The 13,998-nt window shown below is 39.6% G+C and overlaps 1 protein-coding gene across 1 annotated transcript; it reads right to left on the reverse strand.

Annotated features, from left to right (window-relative positions):
- Positions 1–1,747: 1,747 nt before the first annotated feature.
- On the reverse strand, positions 1,748–8,152 carry nrsn1l (neurensin 1-like). The gene is made up of 4 exons (XM_061741954.1): positions 8,052–8,152; positions 5,460–5,536; positions 3,986–4,138; positions 1,748–3,293 (listed from the first exon to the last, which is right to left on the reverse strand). The coding sequence occupies exons 2-4, from the start codon at positions 5,517–5,519 to the stop codon at positions 2,889–2,891; spliced, it is 618 nt and encodes a 205-aa protein (XP_061597938.1). The 5' UTR covers positions 5,520–5,536; positions 8,052–8,152; the 3' UTR covers positions 1,748–2,888.
- Positions 8,153–13,998: the final 5,846 nt, after the last annotated feature.

The following is a 13,998-nucleotide window of genomic DNA, read 5'->3' on the forward strand; positions in this document are numbered from 1 at the left end:
TACACATAGGGGATGGTTTGATACATTTCACAGAAATGTGCGTTACCTCTCTCTACTTCCTCATGGTAGTGGGATCTACACTCTCCAGCGGTTTTCTGAACTGCACTGACTTAAAAACTAAAACACTACATTTGGTGTTTGGATTCTGCTTGGTTATATAATGCCACTTATATAATGCTAGGTTTTGTGTTTTATTGGGTGGGGGTGAGGGGGCAAAAAAACAATCTTCAATACACTCAAACACCAACTGGTCTAAAAAAGAAGAAGCAGTCAAGTGGAGGTGAAAATGTTTCCCAACAGTATGACTTGAAGAAAGCAACGAGGGCAGCGCTGGGCTCAGAGACACTCAGAGACACTCAGGGACTCAGAGACTGTTTCAAGTCACTTTGTTGATCTTTTTTCACAGTTATTAAATATGTAGAAGTTTCACATTCAGAAATGTGAAAATATAAAAAGGCAGAAGTCTCACTGTTGTGGGAATAGTGTGTTATTTATGAGCATCTCGAAACCCCCTGGTTATGGGATGATGTCATTGTTTAATAAAAAAAAAGCTTAAAAAGAAATGGAGCAGACATAAAAATGTTAAAGTGTTAGAAGCCAATATGAGACACTATTCTGATTGTAAGTTGTGAAATAAATGCATTGTGAATGTAAGTGTACGCTCTGTCTTGGGTGGTGAACATGAGGTGTCGGGAGGCAAAATACGATGAGTCACTCTCAGCTACTGTATGACTCATTTCACCAAAGTACCACCATGTATTCAGGAAGACACAATGAATAAATTGTGTATCGTACATGTGATGCTCACCTTTTTCACACTAAGGCTCTACAAGTCCTTCTCCTGTTGTTTTAGTTTCATTCATAATTTGATATAATTTATAGAATAAAATATTTTCATCCTTTTTTTCATTGTCATAATTATCCATAATTATCTATAGGAGGACCTGCGTTTGGATCGGTGTTGAGTTTCGCAAAAGTCACAATTTGACACCTCTTTTGCTGCACAATTCTAGTAAAATTAAGTTAAAGGGGACCTATTATGAAAAACAGGTTTTTTCTTGCTTTAACATATATAAAGTGGTCTCCCCTCAGCCTGCCAACTCAGAGAAGGAGGAAAGCAACCCAATTCTGCAGTGTCTGTACAGCCGCCCGGATGAGCCATCTAGTGTGATGTGGCTTATACGAGCCGTTCAGATTCTGCTCCCGTCGTTAAGTAAAGAAAATGCGATTTACATAGGTTGGCCGCCGATGCGTGAAACCACGGCCACAACTAACCCCGCCATGTTTTCGTAGCGGTGTATCGCGTCATTCAGGCAGCCAATCAGCAGAGGGCCTCATTATCATAGCCTCCCCGCCCACTCAGAATCCTGCATAGATAATGAGGTTAGAGAATGGGAAGATAAAGACATGGCTCAGAGGCTGAATTTCTAATTTATTTAGCAAAAAAAATCAAAAGCTTGTTTTTAAGACATTCAAGGCCTGTTTAAAATAGGTATTAGATGCCTTAATAGGTCCCCTTTAAATAAATTAAAAAAAAAAAAACACGAAATGAACCGGTTCTTGATCTGGGCTCGGTGATACTTTCTGAAAACCTAAAAAACTTTGCTAAAAGAGGTTAAAACATGCCAAAAGCTAAAAATACCAAAATGAGATATTGGTCCAAGTGTAAGATTTTACATCCATGTTTGCAAATATCGGCCTGCTTCAGGTGAATGGACGCAAACACTCTCAAAATAATGCAGGTCACACATTTATTTGGTAATTTGCTTTGCAGGGGTGAAACTAACCCCATTTTACGCCATTATCTTGAACAAGACACAGCAAAACAGTGAAACATCAACAATAACATTCTGTGGATTTTGTTCCTTTTTTTTCTGGCCGTTCTATTACTTCATCTACACCTCCTTCTCATCCCCTGAACTCGGTCTTTTAATGTCTGTTGTTGAGAATAAGAGGACCCGATTGGACAGTTGGCCTATAAGGTGCCAGTGCAATTTCCTCTAACCTCAGCGCTTCAGCATTTACTTGTAATAACTGAGTATGGAGGTAAACAAAAAGTCTGATAGGAATGATAATAAAGAAAGGGGAAGTGGAGAACCAATCAGAAAAGAGTCTTTGTTCTGAGTTCAAAATAGAACACTTGAAAGCTAACTGTTGCCTGGATACACAGATTGCAGGCAATTAGAGATCCAGATTAAGGTGGGGAGAAAGTGGGTGATGCTGTCAGTGGAGCGCACATTTGTGTGAGGGTGACTTAGTGAGTGACAGCGTGTTTAGCTGTGCGTGTGTTCGATGCGGCTGGCTGAGCTTCAGTGTCCATATGTGAAAACGTAGATAGAGACTGGAGTGATTGGTTTTATCTGTAACCTTCTCTGTTTGGCGCCTTGTGTGCCTGACTGTAAGGAATGGAATATCACCACCTATTCGTTACTGTTTGTTTGGAAATCTAAAAGCACTGATATTTAGAAAAAACCCCACTGATCATAAAACCAGAAATAACAAAGATACCATAAATCTTTTCAAGTACGAAGACAAATATTAGGTGTATCCTCTTTTTAAGGCATTTCTGAATATATATTTCAAACATAGCACTTGTGCACTATACTAGTTTATGTCCAATAGCTACCGTATATCTGTGAGCCATTACCAGGTCTCTTGGGGTTTCAGTTTAGATTGGATTTACTGAAAATAATCTATGATCTCTTAAGTCCAAGTTGTACACTTAAAGTAATTGTGAGTTCTGTGTTTAACTTTCCTTATTAATGCCTTATATCTGTAATATTCAGGTCACAGAGCAAAAACAGATACTGTAGAGACATTGTGGAGACCATGTAAATCCACAGGACAAGAGTTAAAACCTCTACAACCTGTAGCTGCTTTTGTTTCTCTTAAGAAGGGGGTTGCACGTTTTTTGCTTTCAGCAGAATAAAAGGAACCTTCCTTCCCTGTGTACCTGGTGGCTTAGTAACCGCATCCCTAAATCCCCTCCACTTCAACCCGGCTTCTCCTCTCTGTTCCCCGTCCCCTGAACCATGGAAGGGCCGCTCTTTCATGTTGGCCCTGCGGAGGATCCAGAAGACAACCCCGATCACAGCCAGAGCCGAGCCCAGGCAGGACAGCCAGATCCCAGCTGCGGTGCTGAGGTGCAGCCCCCTGTTAAAGCTGATGGCCTGGGGGTCCACGAAGAACAGGTCTCCCTCTCCGAATGACTCGATTTTGTGGGGAGTGGAGTGCCCGACAGAGAGAGACACGACACCTCCAGTCAGGATTAAGAAACCCAGGGCCAAGGACACCTGGAGGTATGGAGAAAAAATGAACCAAGCTGAAGTGGTCAATTATGCAGACTTGGTTGTTTTCTTTCGTAAAGGTGATCCAATTTTCATGGTTATTTCCATTTCTTGTTAAGAAAGGTCATATTGTTGTTTGAAAAGCATGCACAAATACCACCACACCTCTGAGTGCTGTTCACGATGCAGAGACGGTTTAAAATCTGCGGTGTGCATGATTTTTTTGCAGCATTAATACACTGGCATGGGAAAGAAAACAGCAGGAGACACCATGTGTCACAGAGGAAGCAGATTTGTCTGCAGACCCCCTCGGGCCCAAAAGCAGCCAGCAGTGACAAGGAAACTGGTGTTGGATTTCAGCGTTTGAAAAAATTAGGAAACAATCCAAAATCTCCTCGAAAATTGGCATCAAAGATGAAAAATGCAAACTTTCTATAATTACATTTTCATGTATTCAGCAGAACCTGATAAACAGGACAGTGTATAATGTGTTCATTAGTGTCGGTTGATGCAATTGTCAAGCAAGGAACTGAGAATGGATCCAGTTCAAGCCAGGAAAAACCATCCCATTCTTTTCCTTTTTCCTTATTTATGACACAAAGGCTGTTTAGAGGGAGCTTAGTGTGCTCTCACTGAGCATCTGTAAAGCAGAAACACATTTCTTTGAACATTGGTATGTGTGGAAATCTAGTTTTTACCTTCCAGACTGCTGAGTTCCACCACAGAGCTGACCTCCGGCTCTGGACGAACCCCTGATCCTCCGGGTCTCTCTCCCACATGGAGGACGAGCACTCTTCATAGAAGTGGTGCAGGTAGGAGCGAACCCCGAACTGGAGACAGCTAGAGCCCCCCTGGAAGGATGTTGGGAACAAACTCACCAAATTATACAGTACAGGAGAACAAAAGAGCCAGTCTCCTTTCAGGTTTGAGGATAAATGTATTTATAAATAAAGGCTGGCACACAAAATAAATTCTTACCACTGAAGTTACACACTTTTTTTCTCTCTCTCTTTTTAGCACCATTGTCACATTTTTTTTTTTCTTTGAATCAAAAAAGAATTAGGCTATCTGTGTTTGACGACAGCTTTTTTGTTGTAGTTTTGGTTTTGTTTGTTTGTTTTTTAATTACTTTTATTGGAAAGTGTTTTGTTTTAAATTGCGTAATTTGTAATTTGTTTTTTTATTCCCACATTAATTGAAATTTGATTTCTTAGAAAAAAAGGGACAGATAAAATAAGCTTAGTCTTCTTTCTGTTCCCTTTCATTCAAGGAAAGAGATTTGTTGTAATTATATTGAACTGTTTTGTTTTTCTTTTAATGAATGAAATAAAGAATATGAATGAATGAACATAATAGATTAGATGAATTATCTAATTTTATTATCCAGTCAACGGTGGTTTAAATGAGTAGTTTATTCGGATGGAGTCTGTGTTAACTTGTTTTGGCTTTGGCTGCACTCTGGTATGACATCCCGGAGACCAGGGACTAACCCTCGACTAACGTTTTTAAAAACACTGAAAGATAGGTGACATTTGGTTGTCAGATGAAGTTCTGAACAAATATGTAGTACAAGGTATGACAGGGATTATTACCCACCGCCTCCCTCTGGCCATCTTGTCAGTGGCCCTTCACCCTGGCCAGAGCCAGGAATCCTAAGAACTAAGTAAATGGAATATAAACAGTAACCCTACAATACTGAGTCTCAGCAAGCATATACACCGCATGTCAAAAGCTGTGGTTTTCTTTCGTGAGGAGGAATGTTGTTTCAGAAACCAATCTTCTCATTGATAGTAGGAAAACCTGCCAGATGTATCAAAAGGTCATATTGCAATTAACACTTGTAGGTGACCCTGGAGCAGTAGATGTCCAGGTAGGCTTGTATTACTTCAATAGGTTCTGTAGTGAAAATAATCCTGCATATACAGATTCCATCTGTATAAAAGGAGGTGTTGGCATGAATGTGTCAATTATTCTCAATAAATCTTTCGATATGAGTGCTGGTTATAAATCTGAGGAGAGATGTCAAATCTATCACTGCAAAAAAAAAAAAAGACTATAGTAAAGTCTAAAAATGTGGAAAGCAGATTAGCGTAGAAAATGTCAGAAACCATAAGCCGACAGCTAATAATAGGTGATATTGTAAATGCTGTCATTACAGGAAAGCGAACTCACCTCACTTCCAGAGGTTTCTCCTCCTGAGGTAGAAGCACAGGCTTCAGGGCACAGCGCCATTGCAGATCTGTGTACACCTGCAGTGAAGATACACATCTCATATACTGTAGGTGTGTTTGGCTCTTAACAAATACATTGTTTATCTCCTGCTTTGGATATCCCGCAGTTAAAACCTCCCTCCCAGGACAGACACTCATGAATCATGGCCTGTGTCATCAGGGCTTCCCTGGTGGTTGCTGCACCTGAATGATTGACAGCTTCTGTGGTCTTGAGGTGACTTTATCTCTACCCCTGGATGAGTCACACTCTTGCAGCTTCATCAATTCTGTATTTGTGTCTTTTTTTTCTTTATTTTTTAACCCAAGATATATTCAAGATCTGTAACTAAGGGCCCAGCTTATGAGCCAGGTCGTGCTTAAGGTTTCTTCCCTCCTGAAGGGGAGATTTTCTGTTTGGCTGAAGGTTTTTCTCCTACTAGGAGAGTTTTTACCTGCCGTTGTTTATGTTATAATTGCTCAGGGGTCATGTACTGGGTCTCTGGAAAGCGTCTAGAGACAAACTGCGTTGTAATAGATGCTATATGAATAAAATTGAATTGAAATTAATTGTTGCAGTTCCTATTTTATTTAGTCCCATTCAATCTTAACACAGACTGAAACGTGTGCAACATTGTGTGATTGTTGTTCTATTTTTCATTTTGCTTCAAATTCACCACACATTCTTTATTTAGGATAGGTCAGGACTGGCGGCTGGTCGGTTTGTACATGTACCCTCTTCCCCCTCAGCTATGCCTTTGTAATATGTGCAGAATGTGAGTCTGAAATGTTCTATTGAAAAATGTATGGACTTCTCAGGGAAAGATGTGGTCTTGAAGGCAGCACATGTTGCTATAAAATCTCTGTTACTTTTCTGTATTCAGGCTGGCCTCAGAGAAGAGTCAACCACCTTTACCAAAAGCCATTGATACACTCCATTACCAATAAAGCACTTGGTATTTGGAATTATTGTTCTTTTCTTTCTCTAATGGAGAGGAACCACCAAATGTATCTGTGTGTGTAGGTGTGCAGGCCTTAGCTGCTGGGACAAATCAAAAATATCTAAAGATCTTTGAATCACTTAGTGTTACTTTTCCCATCTTTTTTTCCAAGGACATTGTTTTTAAACATGTCAATGGTTTTCGCACACATTTTTGGGATAATCCATCTTTACTCCTCAGACTTAGCCTTTCACAGATACAGCGTTTGTTCCAAATCATGGCTACAGTCACCTATTGATATCCCTGTTTTTGCAATAATAATATTTTTTTCATCACCTTACTAGTTTAAAATTTTCCCAGTCCCAACATTATTGGAATATGTTGCAGGCCTGAAAAGCAGGGCTAATCGAATATTATCAAATAAAGAAGAAACATGAAATATCTTGAATGCATAGAGTATAAAGACATGAAAGTCATTTTAAAAGTAGGAATAACTGCCTTTGTTTGTTAGTTTCTGGGTTGTTCTTTTTGCATTTTCTAAAACATTCAAACTTTTGTGATTTTCTGTTGTATAATATCATACCATCATTCTCCCTGAGCTTGGCGGGACAAGCATAAGGTGTAAAACATTTCTTTGATTACCTGAACATTACTATATTTCATATCAGTTTAAAAAAAAAAAGAAAATACATTTACGATAAGACACATTAACTAGCCACAATTGATCATGTATATACAAGTCACATTATTATCGCTGATATTCTCAGTGTTTTCTTATAATCTCTTTGTTTCTTATTCATTCTAAAGGATATAGTCATATCACTTTCCGGTTGGATATATTTACATTTTTTCTTCTATTGGAAGATCAATTTGAAGGAAAACATGTCGATATTAAATTCTATAGGTTGATAGATTACTAGTGATGATGACCTGTCAATCCAAGCCCACACATAGGCTTCCCCTGCTTTTGGCTCCCAGCCCTCTGGGGAACACTCCATCAGATCCCTGTGATCCTGCATCAGATTAAGCGGATAAAGAAAAACTGATGGATGGAACTGATTTTGTTGTCCTTACAGTTTTACTGTTATCGATCACATTTCCACAGAAGCTGCTGCAGATCTGCAAGTGCACTAGTTTTCATCCATCCATCAAGGGATACTTATGGCTATACCACTAAGTTTTAGCTAGAAGTCTGTCTGGCAATTTCTACAGCCACCAGACTAGAAACGCTTGAAGGGGCAGTTATCCCGTGGTTAAATTGACTTAATCACTCTGCCAAACTAATAGCCAAACATTTAATTGATTTCAAATGGCTCACTCTCGTCCCCTTTGTCAATAAAACATCGATCTGATGTTCGTCAAGTGAAGACATCACTAGTAGAGAGCTGTCCAAGGTGCTGGAACTTTTTGGTTCTACAACGCGCGATGACAGTGTCGCTATAAACAATAACAGAGTCGGATTTCGATCAAAACTGGCTGATGAACAATGGTGACCATTTCAGCGTTGGCCGTACAGCCTCTCGCTCCCTCTCCAACTTCACCTCCTCCATCCCTGTATCTACAACCACCCGCTTCGTGACGTGAACCCCTGGAGAAGCAGAGAAGCTCGGTCTTACCGCTGCGCTTCTCTCACTGGGGATCCATGCGTCGCCCGGCGGATCTCCAACGATGTGGTGGTGTCAGTGCGCCGAGTTCAGGCACTGGGCATGCGTGCGGATACAGAGAGAAGGGGGAGAAATACACCGAGGAGACACATTTGTAATATTTCATATAAAACTCGTTGAGTCTGAACTCTGCTTTTTTTCCCCCCAGGCGAATTCAGCGAGCGTTCAAAACCTGTTGAATGATCGCTCGGTCCGACGATATGAGAATTATCTGTGTAAAATACATGACTCACACATTTAAGTATGGCGACTGCTTGTGCAGGAGAAATCAAACCCATCAAGATATCCACATGAACGAAAACATACTTTCAAAGTTAAATCTCCAGTTCATTAATAAAAAGAAACATTTTTTTTAATTAGATTTTTTATATTGTATATGTAAAAGACAACAATTAAAAGAAAGCTAAGAAAACAAAACAAAGAATTTCATACTTTAACACTAACACATGTGCAAAAAGGAGTAGGAAGAAGTGTAAACTTATTTAATCCTACCCCCATTCACTAATCATTTATTAACAAGTATTTACTAACTATACAAGTAATAACTAACTATACTATAATTATACTTACACACTTACCTATACATACATACATACATACATACATACATACATACATACATACATACATACATACATACATACATACATACATACATACATACATACATACATACATACATACATACATACATACATACATACATACATACATACATACATACATACATACATACATATACATATCATTTTTTGTAATTTGTTGTTTTTGTGAAAATAAAATAAATATAGAGGGAGCACAACAGTTTCAAGGAATTAAAGCCCTTTCTTTGATAAACGCAGTGTTCAAAAAGATCCCACAATGATGAGAGATACATGAGGAAAAGCTTGTGCTGTACTCTTGTGTGTATATGATGTGTGTATATGATCTCAGCCAGACAACGTGTAACCGGAATTATCCTACCAGACCAATTTAATTGGGTTGAGATCTGGACTTTGACTAGGTCCACTCTTTTTTTTTCTTTGTCTTTTTACCCATTTTGATTTGCTGATGTGCTTCAAATCGCTGTCCTGTTGCATGGCCTTAGGTTTCCCTCTGGAATACTCTGGTACATATGAGTTCATGCACATAGTTTGGACAGAGAAGACATGATTTGAAATAAGTAAAAGAAGCCATCTATGTCGAACAGGAAAGATCAACATCAAATATAATAGGTGGGCTCAAGTGTCATTCATCAACTTAAGGTAAATCATCTTTAGCTTTTGACACTGTAGATCACAGCATCTTACTGCACAGGTTAGAGCATGTTGTTGGGATTAAAGGGACAGCTCTTGGTTTAAATCATATCTATCTGACAGATTCCAGTTTGTTCATGTTCATGAGGTTTCTTCAGAACAGTCGAGGGTCTGCTCTGGTGTCCTGCAGGGTTCAGTGCTAGGACCCATTTTGTTCAGTTTATATGTAGCCCCTGGGAAGAATAATCCAGAATCACGGCATACATTGTCATTGCTATGCTGATGATATGCAGCTCTATTTGTCTATGAAGCCAGATGAAACAGAACCGTTAGCTAAACTTCAGGTATGTTTTAGGGACATCAAGGACTGGATGTCCGCACATTTTTTGCTTCTAAATTCCAATAAAACAGAGGTTTTTATTTTTGGTCCAAAGCATATTCAGAAGGGATTAGATGGTGTTGCGATGGCCTCCAGTACAACTGTGAGAAACCTTGGTGTTGTGTTCAATCAGAATTTGTCGTTAAAACAGCATATTGATTAATATGCTGTTTTAACGACAAACAGCATAAAAACAGCGTTTTTCCATCTCCGTAATATTGCAGAGATTAGGAGCATCTTTTCGCAGAGTGATGCGGAAAAACTAATTCCTGTGAAGGCATCATGCTGTGGGCTCTTAATGAGTTATTTGCTTCACCTTTGGTCTCTATTTAAGCAGTAAGTGCACTTACCTGTCTTCAATGCCAGATTATCAGCCATTTTTATTTCCTCTTTTTCTGCTTCCCTGTGTATGACCTGGTTTCCATTTCTGGATTATTCTCAGGCCAAGCCTTCTGGATATCAACGTGTACAACCCTTTTCCTTTTCTGGTTTATCTGCAAATTCCTGCATCTTCCCAGTTTCCTGGATTAAGGACCATTAATATGGACTGAGTTTTGCTTACTGGATTTACAAGTCTGACTTTCTTCTCTCTCAGCGGGTCCGTTTACAGAATCATTACAGTAATGCATATTAAGTAAGTAGATTACTGTTATGTATTATGAGCAGTATGTCCATGTAATTCTCTGAATAGGCTCCAGCGGATCCTAAATTCACTAGCACGAGTGCTGACAGGAATTAACAAGAGAGACCACGTCTCTCCAATGTTAGCTTCACTCCATTGGTCCCCGTAAAACTCAGAATCCAATTAAAAATTTTATTACTTGTGTATAAAGCCCAAAACGGCCTAGCTCCGCAATATTTGCAAGACCTGATAGTACTTTATGTTTCTAGTAGAGCTCTCCGTTCTCAGAGTGCAGGTTTACTCGTAGTTCCTAGAGTATCCAAATGTAAATTTGGAGGACGGTCTTCTGCTATCAGGAACCGTTACTATGGAAGCAACTTCCAATCTGGGTTAAGGAGGCTGACACCACCTCCACCTTTAAAACCAAACTTAAAACCTTTCTAGTAAAGCCTCTAGTTAGTGTTAGTAAACCTGTAGTTAGTGTTAGTAAACCTCTAGTTAGTGTAAACTCTAGTGTGTTAGAGTCAGTAGTCGTAGCTGCAGCTGCAGGACCAGACTAGAGCAGCTGGTCTGAAACAGAGCTTCATCCTAGATATGCTGCTATAGGCCTACGCTGCAGAGGGACACAAACTTGATCCACTGAGCGGTGCCCATCACCCCTCCTTCTCTCCTCTTCTTCTCTTTCCTTTCTTCAGATCAACCCTCAGTTATTAATTATAAGTATCTGGTCACCATACCCCCCCCCCTCCCCCCTCCTTTTGTCTTTTGTCCATGTTTGCAGGACAGAGCTTCAGGAGCTACATGCTGACCTGCAGTCCCACCTCTGAGTAGCTCATTGTCTCTTTTTATATAGTCTTCTCTATAGTACACCATGTAATTATGTATCAGTAATATCTACATAGAACTCTTAGTTCTCCAGCTAACGGATAATTGATACTAATATATCTTGTCTTTGTACCTTTGTTCCCCCTTATGATCCAGGTCCTGCTCAAAGTTTTTCTTGCCACTGTTTGACTTAAGGCTTTTCTTTCACTAGGGGAGTTTTTACCTGCCATTGTTTACGTAATAATTGGTCGAGGGTCATGTTCTGGGTCTCTGGAAAGCCCATAGGCAACTTCAAGTCTTTTTGAGTTACCATGACATGACTCTACACCAGCTTTCATGACCATAGCTCAAGGTCAACTGAACAACTCCGAGGTCTCCAGGTCACGCGGCTGCAAAACAACCCCAAATCTTAATCCATCCACCGTCATGCTTCACAGTGGGTATAAGATGTTTCTGCTGAAATGCTGTGATGGGTTGTTGCCAAATATGATGCTTGGTATTGTAGCCTAACAATTCCTGTTTGGGCCCATCTGCTCATATGACAGTGTACTGTATCAGAAATCTTGATGTCTGTTCATATTTAGTTTTATGAACTTGAGTTGTGCCTCCATGTTCTTTTTAAGAAGAGGTTTTCTCCTGGCCACCTTTTCAAACTAACCACACCTGTTCAGTCTTCTTCCAATTGTGCTCTCGTCGACTTTAAAATGAAAGGCCTGTGGAGTCTGAGATGTATGTGTGTGTGTGTGTGTGTGTGTGTGTGTGTGTGTGTGTGTGTGTGTGTGTGTGTGTGTGTGTGTGTGTGTGTGTGTTCTCTGAACACTATACAGTCTGACCTTGGAGTCATTTGCTGGAACAGCTACTCCTGGGAGGATTAGAGACTGTCTTGAATGCTTTCCATTTGTCAGCAATCTTTCTCCCTGAAAAATGCTGAACTCTAAATTGTTTCTAAATGGTTTTATACCCATGTCCAGGTTGGAGTGCAGAATACAGTTACGCTAAGACTATTGCTGACATCTGCCTACATTGTTTTAATACATACAGTACTTGGATTCTCCAGACCAGCAAACTACAAATATGTTTGTTTTCATAGAGGCAAACCACACCAGCTGATGATCAGTTCATCAAGTTCTGATGATTAGCAGCACTTGGCTGCAACTTGCCCACTTTATAATCCTTTGGAAGCAGTAAGGTTACTCACTATTGCCCATATGATTTATATTTTCTTTTTGGCCGAAAAAAAAAAAAACAAAAAATCGAACACAGAATCTAAAGCAGGAGCATTGTTTTGAACGTGGCTGTATCTAAATCTTCGTGCCCCGACAGTGAAGCTCCAGCACAGCTGTTAAGCCGGGATGAGCCGTCTGATTCCTCCCCTTTGGCTCATTCTACAGCTGTCTGGATATCATCATTTTGAGATTTGCTCAGTCCAAGGGACATTGGCCAGAGGCGATTTTGAATTAGCTCAAACTTTTCCTGAGTGACCTCTTCTTGAACCTCTGTCCACTAAAACTATACCTCTATGAAACAACCTTTTCTATAAAATGCTGCCTGCTGTGGTGATTTGTTTCAAAGTGACACTGCACAATGTGACCTTTTTGGTGTGCAGGAATACTGAACGTGTCACCCAGCATCAGCAGCTTACCTTACTGCTGTCATCAAGCTTATTTTAGAATGGTGTTGGGGATGAAAGGTTTGTTGTGCTTTATTTAATCTAACACCAGGACATCCCTTTAGCAAATGATGATTCACTAAAGGTGAAAGGTACTAATCTTTCAAAATGTTTTGCTTTGCATTTATCATTAGTATAGGTGCTAAAACTATTGCATAACTGAAAGTATTTACAAAATCATGTTGCATATCTTAATGTTTCCATGTAATCTTAATGTCATCAGCCATGCAGCAGGAATCAAGGAAGCCAAATCAGATTAAAAAATAATAATTTAGCAGGTATTTAGGGTATTTCCGAGTTTATTTCCTAAAAAACATTTGAACTATGTTCATTATTGTGCTGTGCTCAGGTTCATATACCTGCCTTTGCTTAAATGAAATACTTCAATTGAATTTAACATTTCACCTTAACTGAATCATGATATTTAATGGTGACTTGAAATCTGTAAATAAATATCACTGTGCTGTTGTAAATATGTTTATTTCTCCTCTAAAGTTGGACGTTTTTAACATGCGAGTCAGAGGTGATTAACTCGCTTTTGGAGCTTTCAGTGGCCGGTTGAGGAACCGCAACAAATCTTAGTTCTGCACGAGACTCAACCTGCATAGCTTTATGTTAATTGGACAATAACACCCAAAGAGTAGGTCATACTATCAAGTCAATCATGACGATGTAACACAGCATCAGAAATATTGCTTTTCCTTGTGGTGATGCATCGCAAACCGCCTCTGCTAGGGCGCTGCGTTGACATAAAGTAGAGCTCCTTATTCTGCTTCACCAGCAGACAAGAATAAGGTTTAGGAGAAAAAAAAGACATTGCATATTGACATTTAAAAAAGTTATAAATTGGCATATTTAACTGCACTTACCAAAGATTGTAATTTACAGGGTAAATAAAATATGTATTTTTCTTTCAGCTTTTCCTGTCATGGTACCAGCATGTACAGTTCTGAATGTCACCCCGGTACCGCTGTCTTTCTTCATCTCTCAGTGTCTCAGTGTCTGACATTGCCTTCCTGCTCCCTGTTGGTTAACTGGCCAGTGGTTGCTCTTAATCCAACTAATAGAGTACTGAAATCAATTTTGTGGTCCACATATTGATTTGGTATAGATTCTATATGTAAATGCCGTTTTAGACACAACCCTCCCCATGTATCCAGGTTTGTGAA

The sequence above is a fragment of the Cololabis saira genome, chromosome 15, assembly GCF_033807715.1.
Source record: "Cololabis saira isolate AMF1-May2022 chromosome 15, fColSai1.1, whole genome shotgun sequence".
NCBI classification, from domain to species: Eukaryota; Metazoa; Chordata; class Actinopteri; order Beloniformes; family Belonidae; genus Cololabis; species Cololabis saira.

Bases quoted from the DNA above. Each gene is read 5' to 3' on its own strand.
- nrsn1l (XM_061741954.1), bottom strand. From the start codon at position 5,519: ATGGCGCTGTGCCCTGAAGCCTGTGCTTCTACCTCAGGAGGAGAAACC. The intron at 4,139-5,459 runs GTGAGTTCGCTT...ACATCCTTCCAG, and splicing joins GAGAAACCTCTGGAAGTGAG to GGGGGCTCTAGCTGTCTCCA. The intron at 3,294-3,985 runs GTAAAAACTAGA...CCATACCTCCAG, and splicing joins GGAACTCAGCAGTCTGGAAG to GTGTCCTTGGCCCTGGGTTT.